At 36.6% G+C, this 20,884-nt stretch overlaps 1 protein-coding gene and 1 pseudogene across 1 annotated transcript in view; one reads left to right on the forward strand and one right to left on the reverse strand.

Annotated features, from left to right (window-relative positions):
- ARF4 (ARF GTPase 4) overlaps positions 1–19,155 on the forward strand; it is a 28,863-nt gene extending 9,708 nt beyond the window's left edge. Inside the window, exons 2-7 of the mRNA XM_019652803.1 lie at positions 15–95; positions 8,781–8,861; positions 9,335–9,444; positions 14,009–14,080; positions 16,175–16,300; positions 17,905–19,155. Of these exons, the coding sequence (XP_019508348.1) occupies positions 29–95; positions 8,781–8,861; positions 9,335–9,444; positions 14,009–14,080; positions 16,175–16,300; positions 17,905–17,991 (543 nt within the window). The 5' untranslated portion in view covers positions 15–28 and the 3' untranslated portion in view covers positions 17,992–19,155. The remainder of the gene's footprint in view (positions 1–14; positions 96–8,780; positions 8,862–9,334; positions 9,445–14,008; positions 14,081–16,174; positions 16,301–17,904) is intronic.
- Positions 3,496–3,903, reverse strand: LOC109388245 (60S ribosomal protein L31 pseudogene; annotated as a pseudogene).
- Positions 19,156–20,884: the final 1,729 nt, after the last annotated feature.

A 20,884-nucleotide genomic window follows, 5' to 3' on the forward strand; every position in this document is an offset into this window, starting at 1 on the left:
TCAGCCCATCGCAAGTGCCACTACCGCCATGGGCCTCACCATCTCCTCCCTCTTCTCCCGCCTCTTCGGCAAGAAGCAGATGCGCATTTTGATGGGTGAGTGAGCGACCGAGAGTCGAATCCCGGCCCCAGTGGGGATCAGGAAAGGCCAGGTCTCGATGCTTGGGGCGGGCTCGGGGCCTGTTTTTTCCTTCGCCCGCTGTGGTGGGGGAGGGGCGGCGGCTGGGGGGTCGGGAGGAATTCTTAAGGGGGAACAATGGGACGAAGGGTTTGTAGTCGACCCAGACCTGTCCTAGAAGCTGGGCAGCGGCGTGGGCAAGTTTTCTTCTTGCGTTTGGCTTTCTCTCCTTGATCTTATTGGAAGCCCGACAAGATTGGGCGCAGATGTGGGGGAAGCGAACTCTCGGATCTCGCAGAGGCCAGAAGACTGGCGAGGCCCATTCTGAGAGTGCAGTCTGACTCCCCTCTTCCCTGGGTGTGGGCAGCGGTCAGGAGGGAGGCAGAGCGACGCCAACCTTCCTCCTCCCCCTGCCCTCCCGTGTACACACTCTGCACACTTCAGTGGTATGTGAGTGAGCGGTCGCCGAGAGCCCGGAGCCGGCCGGGGGAGGAAGTGACCAGGCCCAGTGCGGTGGCAAAAGAGCGAGCGCTCAAGGTTTCAGGAGTCCGGAGTCCTCAGCGCTCACTTAGCTAAACTTTGCTTCGCACTGCATTCCTCTTATTTTTTTTCTTAACCTTTTCCTTGTTAATATCCCTGGAAACTGGGTTTTTCATGAATATGTTTCTTCTTTTGGCCACTCTGAAACACTAAATGTACAGCGGGTGCCAAAAAAATACATACGTACACATTTTAAGAAAGGAAAAAAACTATTAAAATTGTGATACTCAATATACATATACCGATAACAAAAGATGAATACAAGTTATGTATTTTTTTGACAGCGCCGGTATTTGGTTCTTTCTCTCTGGTTTTCAAACTCATTTTTTTATTGGAAATTTTATTAGGCCAGTTGGCTAAGGTTTGATGAAAGAAGCATTTGGAAACTAATTTTTTTTAAAAGCCCATAACAAATTTCCAGCAACTGAACATGACGCTTAATTTTAGGGTAGCCTTGTTAATAATTACAAAGGTGTTCTTTTTAGTTCTTTTGAAAAACAGGCTTTTAAAAAATCGCTTTTCAGGGTCTAATTTTTTAACTCAGCTGAGGGAGAAGGGCCTTGTCACTTTGGTGGTGTAAGCAACCCCTCCCCCGTAGTACTGGGAGTAGTCTCTGCCATCAGCTAAGTCTTACAGGCCTGAATAATGCTAAAAGGAGCCCCTCTAACTTTAAACATTGAAACTTGTTGGTTCATTAGGTTGTTTTCTAGAGAGTGGAGGGGGTGAAGGTTTTATTTTCGAGTTCTGTTACCATTGAAAGTTTGCCAAAACAAGGTTCAGTAATATTTCAAGGTGTATGAAAATTAAGGGTATACACATTTGGGTTTTTTTTTTTACTTTCCTGTTATTCCAGCTTCTTCACAGTTCATGAAACAATTGCTAATGATTAATTTACAAAGATAAATGAAAATATTTTTCCTATCAAAGTTTCTCAGATTTCATTTATGAAGAAGAATTCTAAGAGGACAAGCATATTATTTAAGCTTTAAAAGTCGCCGAAAATTGGCAGTCTAAGAAAGGATCCAAAGTCAATGGGAGGACTTTGGACTGTGATAATGAATTTTCAGCCTGTTCCTTAAAGAGATCTACTAATACGTCCTTGTGTGCTGAAAATGCACAATGGTTGGTTCATTTACCAAAGATTTATTGGAAATGAATTGCTGGTTTTCATTTCCATAGTCACTCGTGATGGCTAAAAATTTCAGAGGGAGAAGAAAGGTGGAATTATGCTGTAAGTACTTTCCTGTACTAGGGGAGCGTTTCTCATTTTAGCCCCCAAAATGATGGAAAGACAATGGAAAAAGAAAAATATTTATTTAACTTTGTGCATGGGATAGAAGTCATGATTTGGAATTATTCATTTTATGTTAAATGTTTTATTACTCAGGATTGCTATCCTTTTTTCTAAAAAGATTTTATTGAGGAATTGGGGAAGGGGAACAGCCAAGTTTTTGTCCTTCAGTCTTAGTTGTGGAGGGAGTAACTAGCTCAGCTCCAAGTCCAGTCTTCATCCAGCAGCCCATGGGCACCTCTCAGCTGCTCAGCTCAAGGTGCTGTGTTCAATCTTAGTTGCAGGTGGGCGTAGCCCACCGTCCCATGTGGGGAGTTGAACTGGCAACCTTGTTGTTAGGAGCAGGTGCTCTCACCAGTTGAGCCATCTTGCCACCTGTTGGCAGCTTAGCAGCTTAGCTCAGTGGCCCATGTGGGAATCGAATCGCGACCCTGTTGCTCAAAGCTCTCGCTCTTAATCAACGGAGCCACTCGGCTGGCCCAGGATTGCTATTTCTTGTTTTGCATTTTTATTTCAGGATAATAAGTTTTTCTTGATTAAAAATACTTCAGTCACAAGGTCAACTTTTATGGTAATTCATCAAATGAAGTAAACCATATGAAGGATGTGTACACGGATAGGGAAAGAGGTGATTTGGAAGTTTGATAGTTACATTTTTTTTTTTTGTCCAGCTTTATTAGTAACAACATAGATAATAAATAGATCACTCTTAAGGTGTCTGCTCCATCGAAGTATTAGAATTACTAGTTAATGATTGGTTTTTCCATATTAATGTTTTGTGGCAAGCATGTGTGCTTTCTTTTCTTTTAAAAGGCTTAGATAAAAATTCATGCCTTCTTGAGTCAGTGACTTCAGATTTTACCATCATAACATGTTATTGAAAGAGCAGTTAGCTAATGAATCTGGTTTGCCAAATTACTGTGGAGAAGTTTTAAATTTTATTTCTACACCCACTCTTTCAGAAGTTCAAGGAATTTAAAAAGGTGTTTGAAGTTACAGCTTGTTAACTAATTTAAAAAATTTTTAAATATCAGATTTAAAGTCATTTAAACTATACATTGACAAAGATTGTGTAGTTCTTTTTTAAAGGAGAAATCACTCGTGACATTATTTATTGAGCTTAAATTCAGTTTCCACCTTATATTTCTCATGTAGCCCTGCATTATTTGAATTTTAATTTTAAGCATGATCTCCATGTCTTTATCTGTGATAAGATGTAATTTTGATAAGTGACTCCCCAGATTGTGTTTATATCTGAAAGTTCTAATGTGTTCTATAAAGGAATTATGAATTCTACTCTTTGAACTTGTAAATTCCTGCCTGTTGAAAAGCTGGAAAAGTGTTACTTTATAAAAGATTGCTAATACCAGTAAAGTTCTGCCTTCCTTGCCTTTATACATGACTGGTTTTTCCGGAACTATAGAGGTTCAGGAGGAAGGATTCTCTGTTGGCCAATTTGAAAAATATCGCCAATATATTAAGTGAGTCTTCAAGCTAAACAGTGATGTTTCATGCTTTTTCCCCTAGCATATTTTATAAATACAGTTATTTTGTAATTTTTTTTCAAAGGCAGTATTGTAACTTTATTCTACAGTCAGCAGTTAGTTCTTATCTACATTAACTGTTTGTAGATTTTTGAATGTGGTGACAGGTATGTAGGTAACTAACGTATAGAGCTTATATGGTGACTCATTACACTTTCTAGACAGCTGCACCTGGATGCGGTATGGGACTTTCCTTATTCCTTTGGCCCAGACGGCTTTGTCAGTGTGCACATCTGGGGTTCCCATCTCCATGGCAAATTTCCCGATCTCTCTGAGTGCCCAAGAGGCACGCTTCTTGAAACCCACTCCATTTATGCACTTGTGAATGTTGATGGTGTGTTCTCTGGTCATTATCTTGTTCATGGTAGAATGGCCCTTTTTCTTCTTGCCACCCTTCTTTGTGGGAGCCATCCTGCCAGCCCAAATTGGAAAGAAACTATAATTTTTTTTTTTAAAACATACTTTTTAAATTTTTTTAAATTGGGGAATTGGAGGGGAACAGTGTTGGGGAATTGGAGAGGGGGACCAGCCAAGTTGTTGTTCTTCATTCTTCGTTGTGTAGGACGCCAGTCGCCATCAGGCTGCCTGTTGGCAGCTTGTGGTCTCTTAAGCTCAAGGTGCTGTGTTACAATCTTAGTTGCGGGTGGGCATAGCCACCATTCCATGCGCGATTCCAACTGGCAGTCTTGTTGTTAAGAGCTCATGCTCTATCCACTGAGCCGTCTTGTGGCAGCTCAGCTCAAGGTATCGAGTTCAGTTTTAGTTGAGGGATGGCGTAGCCCACCATTGAACAGGCAGTTTGTTGTTAGGGGCACGTGGTATTACCATCTGAGCCATCCTGCCACCTGTTGTCAGCTCAGTGGCAGCTCAGCTCAGGCGCAGCGTCACTGGCCTATGTGGGAATCGAAGCAGCGGCCCTGTTGCTCAGAGCTCGCACTCCTAAGCTAGTAACTCTTAACCAACTGAGCCACGCAGTCAGCCCACTATTTTGTAATTTTTAAGTTTTGTCCTGATCTAAAAATACGTCCTTTTTGTTAAATTTAGAAAATATGATAAAGAATAAAGAATTACCTGTAATTCCACCATTATTATTTATTATAGTTACTCTAACCTTTTAAGAGGAGGTTTTTGTTTCTCTAAAATTGTAGTGATATAGATAAGAGTTTTGCGTTCTCTTTGATTTAGCTTATTAGCATTTTCTCAGGTCATTAGTTGAAAACAGAATTGCCAGCCTTTAAAGAAAAGGCCCTTCCGAGTAGTTACGTAATATAGGGAAACAACAGAAATGGCAAAATCTTCAGTTTCATGCCACTAGAAGTTGATAGCCATTCATCCTTACATGCACCCTCTTGCGTTATTACACAGTATGGCTATCAGAGACCTTGGTAACTTGCTGCCAGTTAACACATTGATCAAAGTGCAGATATTTCTGATCTGTTGGATAGAAGCAAAACCTAAGCTCATTATGATGTAGCTTTCATTTTGATGGTCAGACTTCTGAGGAATTAGATAAAATATTGAGAGTGTGTCCACTAGAAAAATCTGAAGGTAGGATGGTAGTATATAAATAGTATTTGAGAGTTCTGGCATCAGACCTAGGTTTGTTTGTTGTTTTAATGAAAAAAATTGAGATGCAATTCACATAACATGAAATTCATCCCTTTAAAGTAGTTTTAAGTATAGTCACAAAACTTTATAACCATCACCGCTGTCTTAATTATAGAACATTTTCATCAGCCCAGAAGGAAACCCCATACCCATAAACTGTCATAAACCCTCCAATTCTTCTTGCAGCCACTCATCTACTTTCTGTTTCTGTGGGTTTGTCTATTTAGGATATTTCATATGATGGAATCAGTCATATGATATGTGACCTTTAGTGTCTAGCTTCTTTCACTTAGCATAATGTTCCCAAGGTTTATCTATATTATGGCATGTATCAGTACTTCATTCCTTTTTATGGCTGAATAGTAATAATTCCATTGTATGGATGTACCACATTTTGTTTATCCATTCATCAGTTGATGGAAAGGCAGTGTGGTTGTTTCCACTTTTTGGCTATTATGAATAATACTGCTATGAACATTCATGAACAAATTTTTGTGTGGGTGTGTTTTCAATTTTCTTGGGTAAATAAATACCTAGGAATGGAATTGTTAGGTCATATATTAACTATGTTTAACATTTTGGGGAACTGACAGCCTATTTTCCAAAGCAGCTACACCATTACACCATTTTACATTCCCACCAGCTATGAATGAGGGATTTAATTTCTCCACAAGACCTAGGGTTTGAATACTTGTTTTGCTACTCCGGTGATTCTGAGGACATTTCTGAATCTCAGTTGCTGCATCTGAAAAATAGAGGGTTATTTATTGTGAGGATTAAATTACAAAAAATGTATGGAATCACCTAGTATTGTGGTTGGACTACAGTTAGCTTTCAATTTTAAATTATTATGAAGTTGCATTTTAAGCTTTCTTGTAGAAAATTTGAAAGGCAAAGGAAAACATGAAGAAGAAAACTAGCATATCTGAAATTTTATGCACCTGAACATATACTTTTTTCTTCCCAGTCTTTTTCTTTTCTGCATTTGTTTTTTTTTCTCTAAGTTGGAACCTAGCTTAATTTAAAATATAAGTATTTCTTTCTGCCATAATTTGGTAAACATACTTTTTAATGACTGGCAAAGATTTTGGGGGTAGTTTCGCTGCTAACAGTTTGGTCAAAGTGTAGGTCCAGTTGAGGGGAACAAGTAATTCTAGTATATCTTTCAATACAGTGAGTTGTTTATAGGGTTGGAAGGGAGGGAGGACATTACTGGACTGTACAGATTAGAGTCTTATCTTGGCTAGTTGAGAACTGGTTATAGTTTCATTTTGTGGAGAAGTCTCATTGCTAAATGTTGCAACATTAAGGAAATACAAACTTAAGAAATGACTAAAGTAGCACAAAATTGTTAGATCAACATGTTTTTGAGTAAAGAACTATAGGAACAACGATAGAAAAACCTTTAAAAAAACCTTCTGGTTTGCATTTATACAGCACTGTCATTTTGGGCACAACTCAAAAGATTTCTTTGATTTTAGAACCTTCTATGTGGCTGCGAGTCGTTTAACTGTTGTCTTAAAATTTTTATTTCATAAATAACTTGTAGATGGTTAAAAACCCTATAGTTGCATTATTTTGTTTTAAAAATAAGTCTATAAAATATATTCAAGACTCTTAAGCAGTAATCCTCCTGACAGATGCATCAGAAACTGTAACCAGCCCAACATTTTCATAAAGGAAATGACTACTTTGGAAATTTGTTCTTTTAAAATAAGTAACATGTTTATTGTGTGAAAACAATCTAACAATATAGAAGTAGAATATTAATTATACAAAGCTGCAGGTATAAAACTTAATTGTAATTTAAAATAGTTACATAATCATAATTTGTCCTGGATTTCTTCCATTCCTTGTCAATATTTTTGGATTTACACTGTTTTTAAATAGTGGTATGAGGTCCAGTTGGACCTTCAGTGAAGACTGGCATTCTCAAAGTCTAACTCAAGTGTTTTTTCTAATCAACGTTTCAGTTTCAATTCTTCTGACTTGGGCTTAATCATATTTGGACTTAAAGGGGACTTTTGCTTTATTTTAAAATTTGATCAAAATCACCTGAGGAGGATTTATGTTCTCCTTTTCAAACAATGAAACTATATTTCCCTGTTTTCTGTATTTTTGCTGAAGATGCCAAACTCTAAGATATAGCTACTTTTCTTTCTTTGTGTATTTTTTAGAATTATGTTTTCTGATCTTTTTGATACTATTCCATACTCAAAAAATAAAACACTTCTGGTAATAGTTGGGTTTTCTTATGCCCATGAGTGAGGGCTTGGAGTGGGCACAGCAGGCAGCTCACTCTAAGTATGTCATAGTATTTTGGAAAGATTAAATCTGTATGCCAGTATGAAGTAGAGAACAAAGTTTGATTAGAGGACACAGGAATAAGAAGGCATAAGATGCCCTAGTTTCCAGAGAGATCTTAAAACTACCCTTTATAAGGTATAGAGCAGAAAAGGTTGTCTGTTATATGAGTAGGAATCTGAATTGCCTGTAGCCTTTAGTTCTTTTTTGAACTAACTGATAAAAGTTAAACTTATTTGCATAGGAATTGTATTAGATAAGTGATGTGATTTCTTTTTTACTTAATAACATTGGTTTTGTGTGCTATGTCTTGCTTTGATACAAATATTAAAAAAGCGTCCTTGCTAAGCAGTACTCAGTTGAATTTCAAAATCTGACAGTGGAAAATCTAGGTGGCTAAATGGGATGTCCTTAGAACAATTATACATTCAATAAGGTTATTAGATACCGACTTTCTATTTATGAAGTCATTGACAAACAATGAATAGTCTTGGACAAATATGTAGGTTATGAAAGATTCATACTTTAAGTAAGCATTTAATTTGCTCTTCACTATTACTGTAATAAAGTGGTAAAGCCTCTTCTAGTATTGTCTCCCCGCTTCCGAAACAAGCACATTCCCTCATACTTGTATCTGCCTCAAAGGAATCATGTTAAGAATTTAGACATACGTAACTTATATTGGAGATGAATATGATAGGGTCGTTTTTACAACCTCAATTAACCAATCTTTTCTCATTTCTGCACATTTGATGTTGAAATGGATTTAGGTAGGGGTAAAATTGGCCTTATCTTCTTTATCATTTTAGGAGACCAAGGCAGTTTTTTCCCCTAGCATCGAGCGAGAACTTTTACCCCAAATTTGTTCTTTATATAAAAGGAAGTTGAATTTATGAATCTTAAAGTTAATTCGTTAATGCACTTGTTCTTATATGTTCTCTGATTCAACTTCTAATTTGTGTTTTTAAAAATGATAGTAGTTCATAAAATTAATAAGGACTTGAGTTGGAAGAGATTGTAGATTATCTGATCCAGTCCACTTATTTTATAGCTAATTCCTGTGGCCTCAGTTTCCTAAAGTGACTTGTTTAAAGGTACTTGACTAGATTATGGCAAAGCAAATCTAAAGATTAGAGCTTGAGTCAGCTAATTACTCTTTTCTTTTCACTACTACATGCTAACTCTCTAGGTCTAGAAAGATGAAAAGCCTTTATGTAGAAGTTGTTGCCTTTGGGAATCAGAAATGAGGTAATTTCATTTCTAACTCATTTTGTGTGACCAGTTAACTTTAGCTTTCAAACTATAAATTTGTTGTAAAATTATTTCGTAATGTGTGTTTTTGGTCTAGATTTAAAATCTGTGATGTCTTTTTCTAGTTGGATTGGATGCTGCTGGCAAGACGACCATTCTGTATAAACTGAAGTTAGGAGAGATAGTCACCACCATTCCTACCATTGGTAAGAAAGTTTACAGATGACTTTAATTTAAATCATAATAATATAAAGTGGAATAGAATACAGTTTAATTTTGAAGTTAACCTTTTTTTAAAGACTCCAGTGTTTTAGAGCAGTTTTGGGCCCAGAAAAATTGAGAATTTTCCCATATAGCCACTGCATCCACACATGCATACCTTCCCCCATTGTCAACATCACTCATTAGAGTGGTATATTTGTTACAATTGATGAACCTATGTTTTCACATCATAATCACCCAAAGTCCATAGTTTACCTTAGGGTTCATTTTTAGTGTTATACATTCTATGGTTTTGGATAAATGTGCAGTAACATGTATCCATCATTATAACTTTTAGATTTTTAAATTTGTTGATTATCTATAGGACTTTAAAAAAGCAATTCTGAGAGAATTCCACAATTAAGGGATTTATTTTCTTAATGATATTGTGTACAACGGAATTTTTTTTTCTTTGTAGGTTTTAATGTGGAAACAGTAGAATATAAGAACATTTGTTTTACAGTATGGGATGTTGGTGGTCAAGACAAAATAAGGCCTCTCTGGAGGCATTACTTCCAAAATACACAGGTAAGGAATGCTATACATTTTTAGAACTTTTCTTTATACATTTCATGCTCTAAAGTATATGTAAATATCTACTGTTTAACTGGCTGTTGGTATTTACTACATGAGTTGACATTCTTCTTATCACTACTTCCATATTCTTCAGTGGACTATCACTCATGCCTTTGAAGGCTAAGTTACCGAGGATGGAAGAGTTACATAGCTATCATAGTAATATTTTTGAAGATTGGCTGGGGGTGAGGGTCGGGGGTGGTTCTCAAGATTGAATTAGATGTCTCATCAGTAGTTTTGTTGGTTTCATACTTAGTTTAGAAAGTACGGTCTGTATAACAGTTTTAATGGGTCTAAGACCATTGTCTTTCATTTAGCTCAGTTAATTATTTACTTTATTAGAATACATTATAAAAATATAAAGGTAGATCTGCTCTGTTGATTTATAAGATACTTCTATATTTTCATGTAGTATGTATAATACTGGCACGGAAGAGACATTAGTGATCCTGTAGAGCAGAAGTTCTCAATTTGGCTGTACATTAGAATCACTTGGGGAGCTTTAAACAACCCCAAATCCTAACCATAACCCCAGACCATTTGAATCAGTCTGTGGGAATATGCACTAGGCATCAGTAGTGCTTCTTAAACTTTAATGTGCCCATTAATTACTTGGGTATTTGTTAAAATACAGACCAATTCAGTAGGGCCGTGCTGAGTAAGGCCTGAGATTTCTAGCAAGTTCTCAGGTGATGGTGCTGATGCTGCTGGTTTTGGGACCTTACTTTGAGGGGCAAGGCTCAAGTAGAGTTTTTCAACCACAGCACTGTTGACATTTTGGGCTGAATAATTCTTTGTGATTGGGTGAGGAGAGGGCTTTCTTTTACATTGTAAGATGTTTAGCAGCCTATTAGGTGCCAACAGAAACACCCTCTTTCCCTCCAACTCAGATGCATCAACCAAAAATGTCTCCACGTATTGCATAATATCCCCTGGGGACAAAATTGCTTCCTCCTGAGAACCAGGGCTCTCAAGTATTACTCTTGGTCTTACTCTTGTATGTGAGTAAACTGAAACTTAGAATGACTTACAGAAGACTGGAATGCTGGTTCTTGTTCTGCATTTCTGTTTAATCTGGTTTCAACTCTATTATGTTTTCCAAAGTAATGTGTGATCTTATAAGCACTTCATGTATTTAAGATTTTATTTTATTTTTTAAGATTTTATTGGGGAATTGGGGGAGGGGAAAAGCGCTGGAGAATCGGGGGAAGGGGAACAGACAAGTTGCTGTCCTTTTTTTGTTCTTCAATCTAGTTGTGGAAGACATTGCTTCAATGGCCCATGTTGGTGTAATCATTGAGCTCTTCCTGGATGAGGCAGATCGGTTGCCGGCCTCTGGACGGCCGCTCACAGTGGCTCTTGGCAGCTCATACCGGCTGCTGGCCGCTCACGGTAGCTTACGGCAGCCCACTGCAGCCTATGCCATCGCTGATGACTCACGGCAGCCCAACTCTAGGTTGAGCTGTTGTTCACCATCTTAGCTGTAGAGGGCAATGTCACTGGCCCTCATGTGGAATCCGAACTTGGGCTCTGCTACTCAGAGCTGGCATCCCAAGCCAACTCTTAACCAACGCACCACTCAGTCAGCCCATGTGTTTAAGATTTGCAGATGCAGATATATGTCAGTCATTCTTGGTCTCCAGCTCTTGCAACATTGTATAGTAAGTGAGGTGTATTGCCACCAGGTGGCAGTAAATATCCTAGGTGAGTGGCTGGAACAACCAGGTTTAAGTATGTGTCATGTTAAGTAAGTGGCATGTTTTTTTATTTAAAAATTAGAATGTTTCTGTTCATTAGCATAGCTGTTGTTAAGGATTTTTTTATATTAGTCACATTCTTTAAAAAACTTAACGGAAATTTTCAAATACACACAAAAGAACAGAATAGCATAATAAACTCCCACATATCTATTTCCCAACTTCATTTATTAGGATATGGCTAATATTGTTTAATTGATACTCCTCTCTAATGTACTTCACTTTTTGTGTTATTTTAAAGTAAGTCGTAGGCATTTCATTTAGGGAATATGCTTTTGAAGCAAAAATAGGTATGAAGTAAAACTTTGCTAACCCTAGTTTTAATTCTTAACCAAGAGCAACCTTGGTCTTATCCCTAGATTTGTTTAGAACACTTTCTAATTTACTTTGAGTTCTTAACTCAAGATTTGGCAGATTCCTGGCCTCTTTGGATCACCTTAGAATCATAAGTCCAAGTACTTCTTCCTAGGGAGTTCATACCTGCTGGAGAAAGCTGTGTGTATTACCTGATATAATCACATCTCAACTCTGACAGCTAGCTTTCTCAGTATACCTGACCAGTTCTTTTAGCTATAAAATTTAAATAAACTAATTATTCGAATCATTTAACCATTTTTCTAACTTATGTTAATTTGGGATCACAGTATTTATTGTATAGTAAATTCATCTTCATTAGTTAATTCAAATTATTTTGCTCCAAATGACTAAGTAAATATTTGTCCATTTAAGTAACTTTTTCTTATAGAAGCCATGCTTATTTTTAGAATCCTAGCTTTTCTATACTCTTGATTCTAGGCTATCCAAGGAAGTGAATGACTTAGAATTTATTCCTAAAATAATTCTCCCTCTCAGTAACACACATTTGGGAAAGAGTGCATTACTTACATTTTAAAACAGAATAAAAATGGATTGTTAGTACAAAAAAAATTAGATTCCTTTTATAGAGTAGAGGGATAGATTCTAAAAAGAAGGAATAGTTTTGGGAATAGGAGGAAAAAGAGGAGACAACATTAAATGCTTGTGCAAGGGTGATGCTAGATTCTTTCATACCTCTATGATTACATTTAGTTTTTAATAGGCTTATAAAGTTGGTGGTATTGTTCTATAGAAGAGGAGGCATGTTCAAGGATTAAGTAATTTATATAACTAATAGGAAGCGCTGAGATTTGCATTGGGGTATCTTTTTACTGCTGTACTGGCTCATAGTACCAGTAACCTTTTTACAAAGATTAGAATGTTTAGAATGATGTTTTCCAACAAAGATAAAGGAAATGGGTTTGAAATTTGCTAGATCAAAAGGCAGTTGTTGGGCCAGCCTAGTGGCACGTTGGTTAAGAACTGGCTTTGGACACCAGAGGGCCCCCATTCGGATCCCACATATGAGGGCCAGTGACGCTGCCCTCTACAGCTAAGATGCTGAACAACAGCTCTACCTGGAGCTGGGCTGCCTTGAGTTGCCGGCGATGGCGTAGGCTGCAGCCCCTGCTGCAATGGGTAACCATGTGTAGCCAGCAGCCAGCGTGAGCGGCCCTCAAGTCGCTGTGAGGGGCCGTCCAGAAGCCGGCGACTGATCTGCCTCGCCCGGGAAGAGCGCAATGATGATGCCAACTTGGGCCAGTGAAGCAACATCCTCCACAACTAGACTGAAGAACAAAAAGACAGCAACTTGTCTGTTCCTCTTCCCCCAATTCCCCAATAAAAATAAAAAAAATAAAATAAAACAGGCAGTTGTTATTTAGAGACCATCACCTACAATGCATATTAGGTACCCTGGCAAACTCAGTGCTGTTTTAATACTGAGGGATAAATGTAAAATGATGTAGCCTTTTGCCATCAGTGGATTTAGTCATTATGTAAATAATAGTACAGGACAATTGGTGATAAAAATGACAATGATCAAGAATACTTTCACAGTCAGGGTTGTGGGTAGAATATTCAAAGTAATCACTTTAGTATTAATAGGAAAAGATTTTAATAAAGCTATAAAATTAATCTGCCATCTCTCCAATTGAGAAATTTATTATACTTCCCCATTTGAAAGTTTTTAGAAAAGTTTTAATTTAACAAATTGCTTCCCAATTCCATTTCTTTTGCAGTAGAGAATTCTAATATTTGTGAATATCTTTAAGAATGGTTACTACCTTTTTGTTAAGAATTTCTTACTTGATCAAGTCAACTTTGAGTTTTTCTTGATAGTATTTTGCTTAAGACTCCCTTACCGATTCTGGAGTTGGCAGGCAGTGTTCTGGAACAACGCTAACTTTTCCTGATGAAGCATGTAAAAACTACTGTAGTGTGCCTCTTCTCCCTCTTTTTTTTTTTTTAGCACTTTGTGCCTTCCTTTGAATAAGCTAGTTAAGTTAGTAAATTCATGAATCTTGAGGATCCATTGGCTTATTTTTTTTCTTTTGTCCCCACTTTGTGGCCATTTTGTTACTACACTTACCTGCACTTAAACATGTGAGGGCATAGGGAAGAGGGGAACGGAACAAAATTTATTCTTAGCGTAGTTGAGAAAAGTGATCATTTGGTTAAGAGTAAGATTTCTTTTGATTTGAAATAACATTTCAAATAATGAAGTCAGAAATAGTGCTTAAATTTGTTTTCATTATTTAGAGCCCTATTATTTGTTTAATAGAGGGACGTTTTCTTTCTAACATTTTTACCTTTTGATATGGTTTTGCAGCCTGTATTCATGTTTCATATTTAATGTGTCCTTTAATAAACTGTTATAATTTATTTAAACAATTTTTCCCCAGGGTCTTATTTTTGTGGTAGATAGCAACGATCGTGAAAGAATTCAAGAAGGAGCTGACGTGCTGCAGAACATGGTAAGAATGTTTTTAAAATTTATCATTTCCAAGATGTATTTTTCTGGGTGACAGTGCTGGTGGTAGTGGTTGGTACATCTTAACTGTGATTAGATTACTTACACAAATGAATTTTTTTAGAGCTAGAAAGAACCTTAAGGAACTGTCATCACAGGTTCTTAAGAATGCACATAAAAATCTCTTACCACAGAACAGTGGCTACTTCAGTAAGTTAGGGAAAAGGCCCAGCTTGTTTGAGAATGCTCCATGAGTGATTTTGATGCGTATCTCTGAGGATGTCTACATTAGTCCAATCCTTTATTTTATAGATATAAAATCTATAGTTTTGAAACTTTTGTGATGTAGAGATCCTGGTTCAAATCCGTTCCCAAGGTCATTGGGTTCACCTTTCCATATTATGCCTATAATGTATACTTTGAAATGTTTTGTAATAGTAAGCATGATAAAGAATTCCACCTGAAGGTAGTAGGATTTTGGTTGACAGTGGCATTTTGGCCTTGGCATGTATCAGACTAATATTTTCCTGTGTTCAGACTGCTAAAAATCCTGAGGGGTGGGGAGGGAGTGGGGGTGGAATTGCTGAGGAGCCTTGTCGTGGTTTCACACTTGTAGCCATAAAATATAATTCTAATTCATTGTTCCTAAGACTGGGATGTCGTTTATAAAATCATTGTGTCAGTATATGTGTAACTAACTTTTTTTTTCTAATTTGTTAAATATCACCCCTTCTGCTCTTTTTTTGTAAACAGCTTTATTGAGATAAAAGTCATATACCATAAACTTCACTTATTTACAGTGTATAAAGTCAGTGGTTTTTTGTGTTTTTTTTTTAAGATTTTTATTGGGGAATTCGGGGTTTGGGAACAGTGCTGGGGAATTGGGGGAAGGGGAACAGACAAGTTGCTGTCGTTTTGTTCTTCAGTCTAGTTGTGGAGGACGTTGCTTCACTGGCCCAAGTTGACACCATCATTGCGCTCTTCCCGGGCGAGGCAGATCAGTTGCTGGCTTCTGGACGGCCACTCACTGCGGCTGCTGGCCGCTCACGCTGGCTGCTGGCTACATACGGTAGCCCATGACAACCCACTGCCACAGGGGCTGCAGCCTACGCCGCCGTTGCCGGCGACTCAGGGCAGCCCAGCTCCAGGTTGAGCTGTCGTTCAGCATTTTAGCTGTGGAGGGCAGTGTCACTGGCCCTCATATGTGGGATCTGAACCGGGGCCCTCTGGCGTCCCAAGCCAGTTCTTAACCATCGCGCCACTCGGCCGGCCCAAGTCAGTGGTTTTTAGCATACAAAATTGTACAACCATTACCACCATCTAATTTTAGAACACTCTCATCACCCCATAAATAAATCCTAGAACTATTAGTATTCATTCCCCAGTACTTCATCCACTCCATCCCACATCCCCAAGTCCTGACAACCACTGATCTATTTTCCGACTCCATATACTTGCCTGTATTGGGCGTTGATATAAATGGAATCTTGCAATATGTGGTCTGTTGTTACTTTTTAAACTTTTTGTTACGTTTCACTTAGAATAAGTTTTCAAGGTTAGAGTGTAGCATGTATCAGTACTTCATTCCTACAGGCTTCTACTCTTGGAATTATTCTTGCATTTTTCATGATACTGCTAATGGTCCTTGTATTGTTGTCCTGTTGTCTGATCCATCTGTTTGGAAAGAATAAAAGTCCAAAAAGAATCATTATGTAAATGCTTTTACTACTAAGTACCATAAGATCCTGCCATAAATATTTATTGCCCTATGTGTTTCTTGTCCTTGTCAATCCTGATCTGCAGTGGGTGATCATGAAGGCTGCATGAATGATTTATGTTAATGGAGTACAGGATGATTGGCTTGAAAAAGTTTTCCTTTATTTGAAGGCATATGATAATTTCCTTGGGATTTAAAAAGTGAAGGATAGGAGATTTAAGTTGGAGTACCTGAACTTTATGTGGACAAATTGGGTTGCTGTTTAATAATGTATCTAATGTTTAATGAATAGTATGGGTAGAAAGACAGTGTTTTGTGTAGCTTGTTATAATAATTGGATACCAGTTTTGTAGTTGTTAATGTCTTAGCTTTTATTTCCAGCTTAAGGAAGATGAGTTGCAAGATGCAGTGTTGCTGCTTTTTGCAAACAAGCAGGATTTGCCAAATGCTATGGCCATCAGTGAAATGACAGAAAAATTAGGTCTTCAGTCTCTTCGTAACAGAACAGTAAGTATTTGGAGGTTCATATTAACCTCCTATTAGAATTACTAGGATAATTGTTTTAGCTAATATTCACTTTAAATATTTATTAACTAATTGTCCCCTTTGAACAAAGAAGCACGCTATTTTACAATAATAATATACTCTTACAGAAACATGAGGTTTTTAAGGTGTTATTTCATGCCTTTATAAATGTTGTGTTCAATTTTAAAGTATGCTGATATTGTCTCCATTTTTTAGCTTATAATATATATCCTTTAAGGATCCAAAGATTTAAGTATCTTTATTTTATTTTATTTTTGTTAACTTTATCCTCAAAATGTTTAGTATTGATAAAGATATGGAAGACTAGTGTATGAGAATTGTAATGTCTAAAGGTTATTGATATTTAAATTTTTATATCTTTTAAATAGCTCTGAAATAAATATTTTGTAATTTGTCTTTTAGCAGCCATATTTTAGATGTTTGTACTGTTTGCATGGTAGCATCAAAAGTTTTATGATCTATAATTATGATATTAAATTTAAGTTTTGAATTTAAAATTGTGAGATATTTGCTCTCTAATAGCATATCACTTTATATGAGTGATTTAAATATTTGCAAAACACAGCATACTGTTTTTATATATAAAGATGATACCACAAACTAGTAGAGTGGCTGTGCTTTACAATAGTTTTTCATTAGCTTGTCAACAAGGCAGATATTGTGCTGTGGCAATAACTTGTGTAGACTGTTTGCGATGTTCCAGGCTGATTTAAATAGCATAAACTGCAAATAATACCAGTTCTCCATTGCTCTGAAGATACAAATTCATGCCTTTTCCCAGCCTTCTAGGTTATTGGGGTGTTTGATATTCAAATAATACTTGGTAGCATGGTATACTTGCAGTGGCCTTGCAATATTAAAGCAAGCTGTTTATATAGGCAAAATAAAACTGGTCAGTAAAGAAATAAAAATAAACTACCCTTTAAAGGTAATTGTTTTCTAGGTCTTTTTCTTGGTATTTATAACTTAATGGCAGTACACACAGTTACTAAAGATGAGTCATTACCATTTTAAAAGCAGAACTTTTTGGAATGCTTAAGACTAAAGACAGTGAAATTACCTGAAAAGCTTGACTCTAAAATATCAACAAGCCCATACTCTTTCAAAATTTTGCCTCCTGTACTCTGAACTTCTTTTTTATGGGCAACGAGAGCTATAAGGACCAGGTGGATAGTTTATTAGTTCTTAATCTTCCCATGAATGGTCTTTTCAGATTAAATAGTGAATAGTTGATTAAATTTAGTGAATGGGTAGGATTCTTTAAATGTGAGAGGAGTTTGTGAGAAGCAAGAGCTACGAGAAAACTCCCAATCTATATGGTTACTGAGATCATTAAATATAAAAATCATTTGTGAAATGTAATACTTTAATGCATTTACTCATTTATTCCTATGGTTTTATATATTAATTTTTTGTTTCCTTTTTTTTAATACATTTATGGTAATTGCTCACTAATACCCCAGGCAACTTGGGGAAAATACTTAATTTTCTGATTAAGAAATTTTAAAAACTATGTTATACATAGTCTTATGTTAATCAAATACTTTTTTGTCCTTTCTTTATAGTGGTATGTTCAAGCCACTTGTGCTACACAAGGAACTGGTCTGTATGAGGGACTTGACTGGCTGTCAAATGAGCTTTCAAAACGTTAAAGGAAACTGGACATCTAACGAAGGACATGTTGGATAGAATTGGTCTAGACTTGTTACAACAAAATTAGTTTGCATCTTGGTTATTAAACAGTATCTGGGAGTGGTTTGGGTAGAATATTATAGCCTTTAAACTTATTTTGTTGCCAATTATTGTTTACCAAGCATAATGTTGCAATTTAGCAATATGTTTGGTTTTAAAGAAATTCTCCTTAACTTGGGAAAAAAGTGTCCTCTTTTAATTTTACTTCCCTTAAGCCTAAATGCCTGAACATAGCTATTGTGATACCTTTAAATAAATCCGTTTTGAATGTTTTTTGAGCCCTCAACAAATAATGTTTTAAAGTTATCCTCTTGCTACTTTACTGATAATCTTTATCATTCCTGGGACAGTCTGCTGATTTTAAAAGATGTAGCATTCCATTTGTATTTATTTTTCTCCCTTGCCAAAAAGATTTTCTAATACTGCTTGTACCAGCCATGGAAATGCTCCAAAACACTATTCAGATCTCTTGCACTGAGGAACTTATTTTTCCCTCATTGTTGACTCTTGGCTTCATCAGCCAAGATTACCTTGGTGTGGTTTGGATTCGATAGCTAATTAGTTCTGTGCTGGTTGCAAAGAGTTCGTATTGAGATAATTTTTTTTAATATCCAGCAGATTGTCTTTCTTTATATTGTATCTTTTTTATGTTGCATGTTGCTTTTGGTATCAGCCTGACTCTTTGCCCAGTATATGATAGTTCTGCTGATGTTTTATTGTTTATTGGTGAACATATATCTTCATTCAGAGTTTTTGGAAAACTCATCAAACTCAAATGGATAAGTTTTCTTCATCACCCATTTGGAATTATTCCTAATAAAATGATAAAATATGTAATTGGTGTGTGGTTTTTGAGTTTTAAAAATGTTTGAAATGGATTTTCTTACTTAGCAAAATAAGTTGATTTGCATATTTTACATACTGTGAACAATAATACAGATCCCAGTGAATTTACTAATTGTTTAAATTGGAAATAAAATATGGGTTGCTATCATGTATATAATAGAGTGGGGAGCAACTTCAAAAATTTAGTGTTCTTTGATAAAATTCCATTTTGACACTGTACATTTCTAGACTCAGATTAAGAGTAAAAAGTTGTAATAAAATGAACTTCCCAAAAAGTACGTATGCATGTGTTTGTTTCACAGCTAAGGTTAGTTAAAATACAAGTGCTATTTGTGTGGGAGAATGTGTAGATTTAGTGATGTTGCTCTCTGCAAAGAGAAGAACAAAGTTCAAAAGTACTTTTTAGCTTCACAAATTGCAGAACTTCTACAAAAAACTGCATGTGACTAATTTTTTGTTAATAAAGTAATACAGGTAGTATGTAAGGACTTAATTTGGTAACTTTGTAACTTTTGTCTAATGTTTTATCTATTTTATAAACCTGGCTCCCCCCCCCCATATTTTATTTTTTTACACTTTATTTGACATTCAATATTATTGTATGTTAATTTCAGGTGTACAGAAAATTGGTTAGACATTTATATAATTTAAGATGTAATCCCCCTGACAAGTCTAGTACCCATCTGGCACTATATATAGTTATTACTATATTGTTGACTATATTCCCTATGCTATACTTTACATCCCCATGAGTATTTTGTAACTACTGATTTGTACTTGATCCTTTCACCTTTTTCACCCTGCCCTCCCATCCATCACCCCAATGAATCTAGTATCCATCAGACATTATACAGCTATTATAGTATTATTGACTACATTGCTTAGGCTATACCCTACATCCTCATGACTACTTTGTAACAACCAATTTGTACTTCTTAATCCCTTCCGCTTTTTCACCCAACCCCCGCTCTGGCAATCATCAAAATATTCTCTGTATTTATGAGTTTCTGTTTCATTGTTTATTTTCCTTAGATTCCATGTATAAGCGAAATCACATTGCATGTCTTTCTGTCTGAAATACTCCACTCAGCACAATACCTTTGAGATCTATTCATGCCACTGCAGATGGCAAGCACCCATTCCCTTCCATGACCGAGCAGTATTCCATTCTGTGTGTGTGTGTGTGTATATATGTATCTGTCTATATATATATATGTACCACCCTCTCTTTATCCAATCACCCATCTACAGTCACCCAGTCTACATCCACATCTTGACCATTGTAAAACAATGTCGTAATGAACATATGGATGCACATGTCCCCTCGAAGTAGTGTTTCGGGTTTCTTCGGATGAAGTGGGATTACTGGGTCCTCCTTTTATCTTGTTATATCCTTTATTTTAAAGTCTATTTTGTCTGGTATAAGTATTGCTACTCCAGCTTTGTTTCCATTTTCATGAAATAGCTTTTTTCATTCTTTCAGTCTGTTTGTGTCTTTTGATCTGAAGTGAGTCTCATGCAGGCAGCATATGTAAGGGTCTTGTTTTCTTATCCATTCAGCCCCCCATCTTTTGATTGGAGCATTTAATCCATTTACATTAAAGTAATTGTTAATAGATATGTAGTTATTGCCATTTTCATATTTTTTATTTTATTTTTTTTCATTTGAAAGAAGTCCCTCCAGCATTCCTTGTAATACTGGTTTGGGGGTGATGGAACTCCGTTAGCTTTTTCTTGTCTGGGAAACTCTCTCCTTCAATTCTTTTTTAAGATTTTATTGGGGAATTGGAAGAGGGGAACAGATAAGTTGCTGTCGTTTTGTTCTTCAGTCTAGTTGTGGAGGACATCGCTTCACTGGCCCATGTTGGTATTGTTGCGCTCTTCCCAGGTGAGGCAGATCGGTCACTGGCCTCTGGACGGCTGCTCACGGCGGCTCTTGGCAGCTCACACCGGCTGCTGGCCGCTCACGCTGGCTGCCAGCCACACACAGTAGCTTAGGGCAGCCCA

This window comes from Hipposideros armiger, unplaced genomic scaffold (assembly GCF_001890085.2).
Source record: "Hipposideros armiger isolate ML-2016 unplaced genomic scaffold, ASM189008v1 scaffold_187, whole genome shotgun sequence".
Taxonomy (NCBI): Eukaryota; Metazoa; Chordata; class Mammalia; order Chiroptera; family Hipposideridae; genus Hipposideros; species Hipposideros armiger.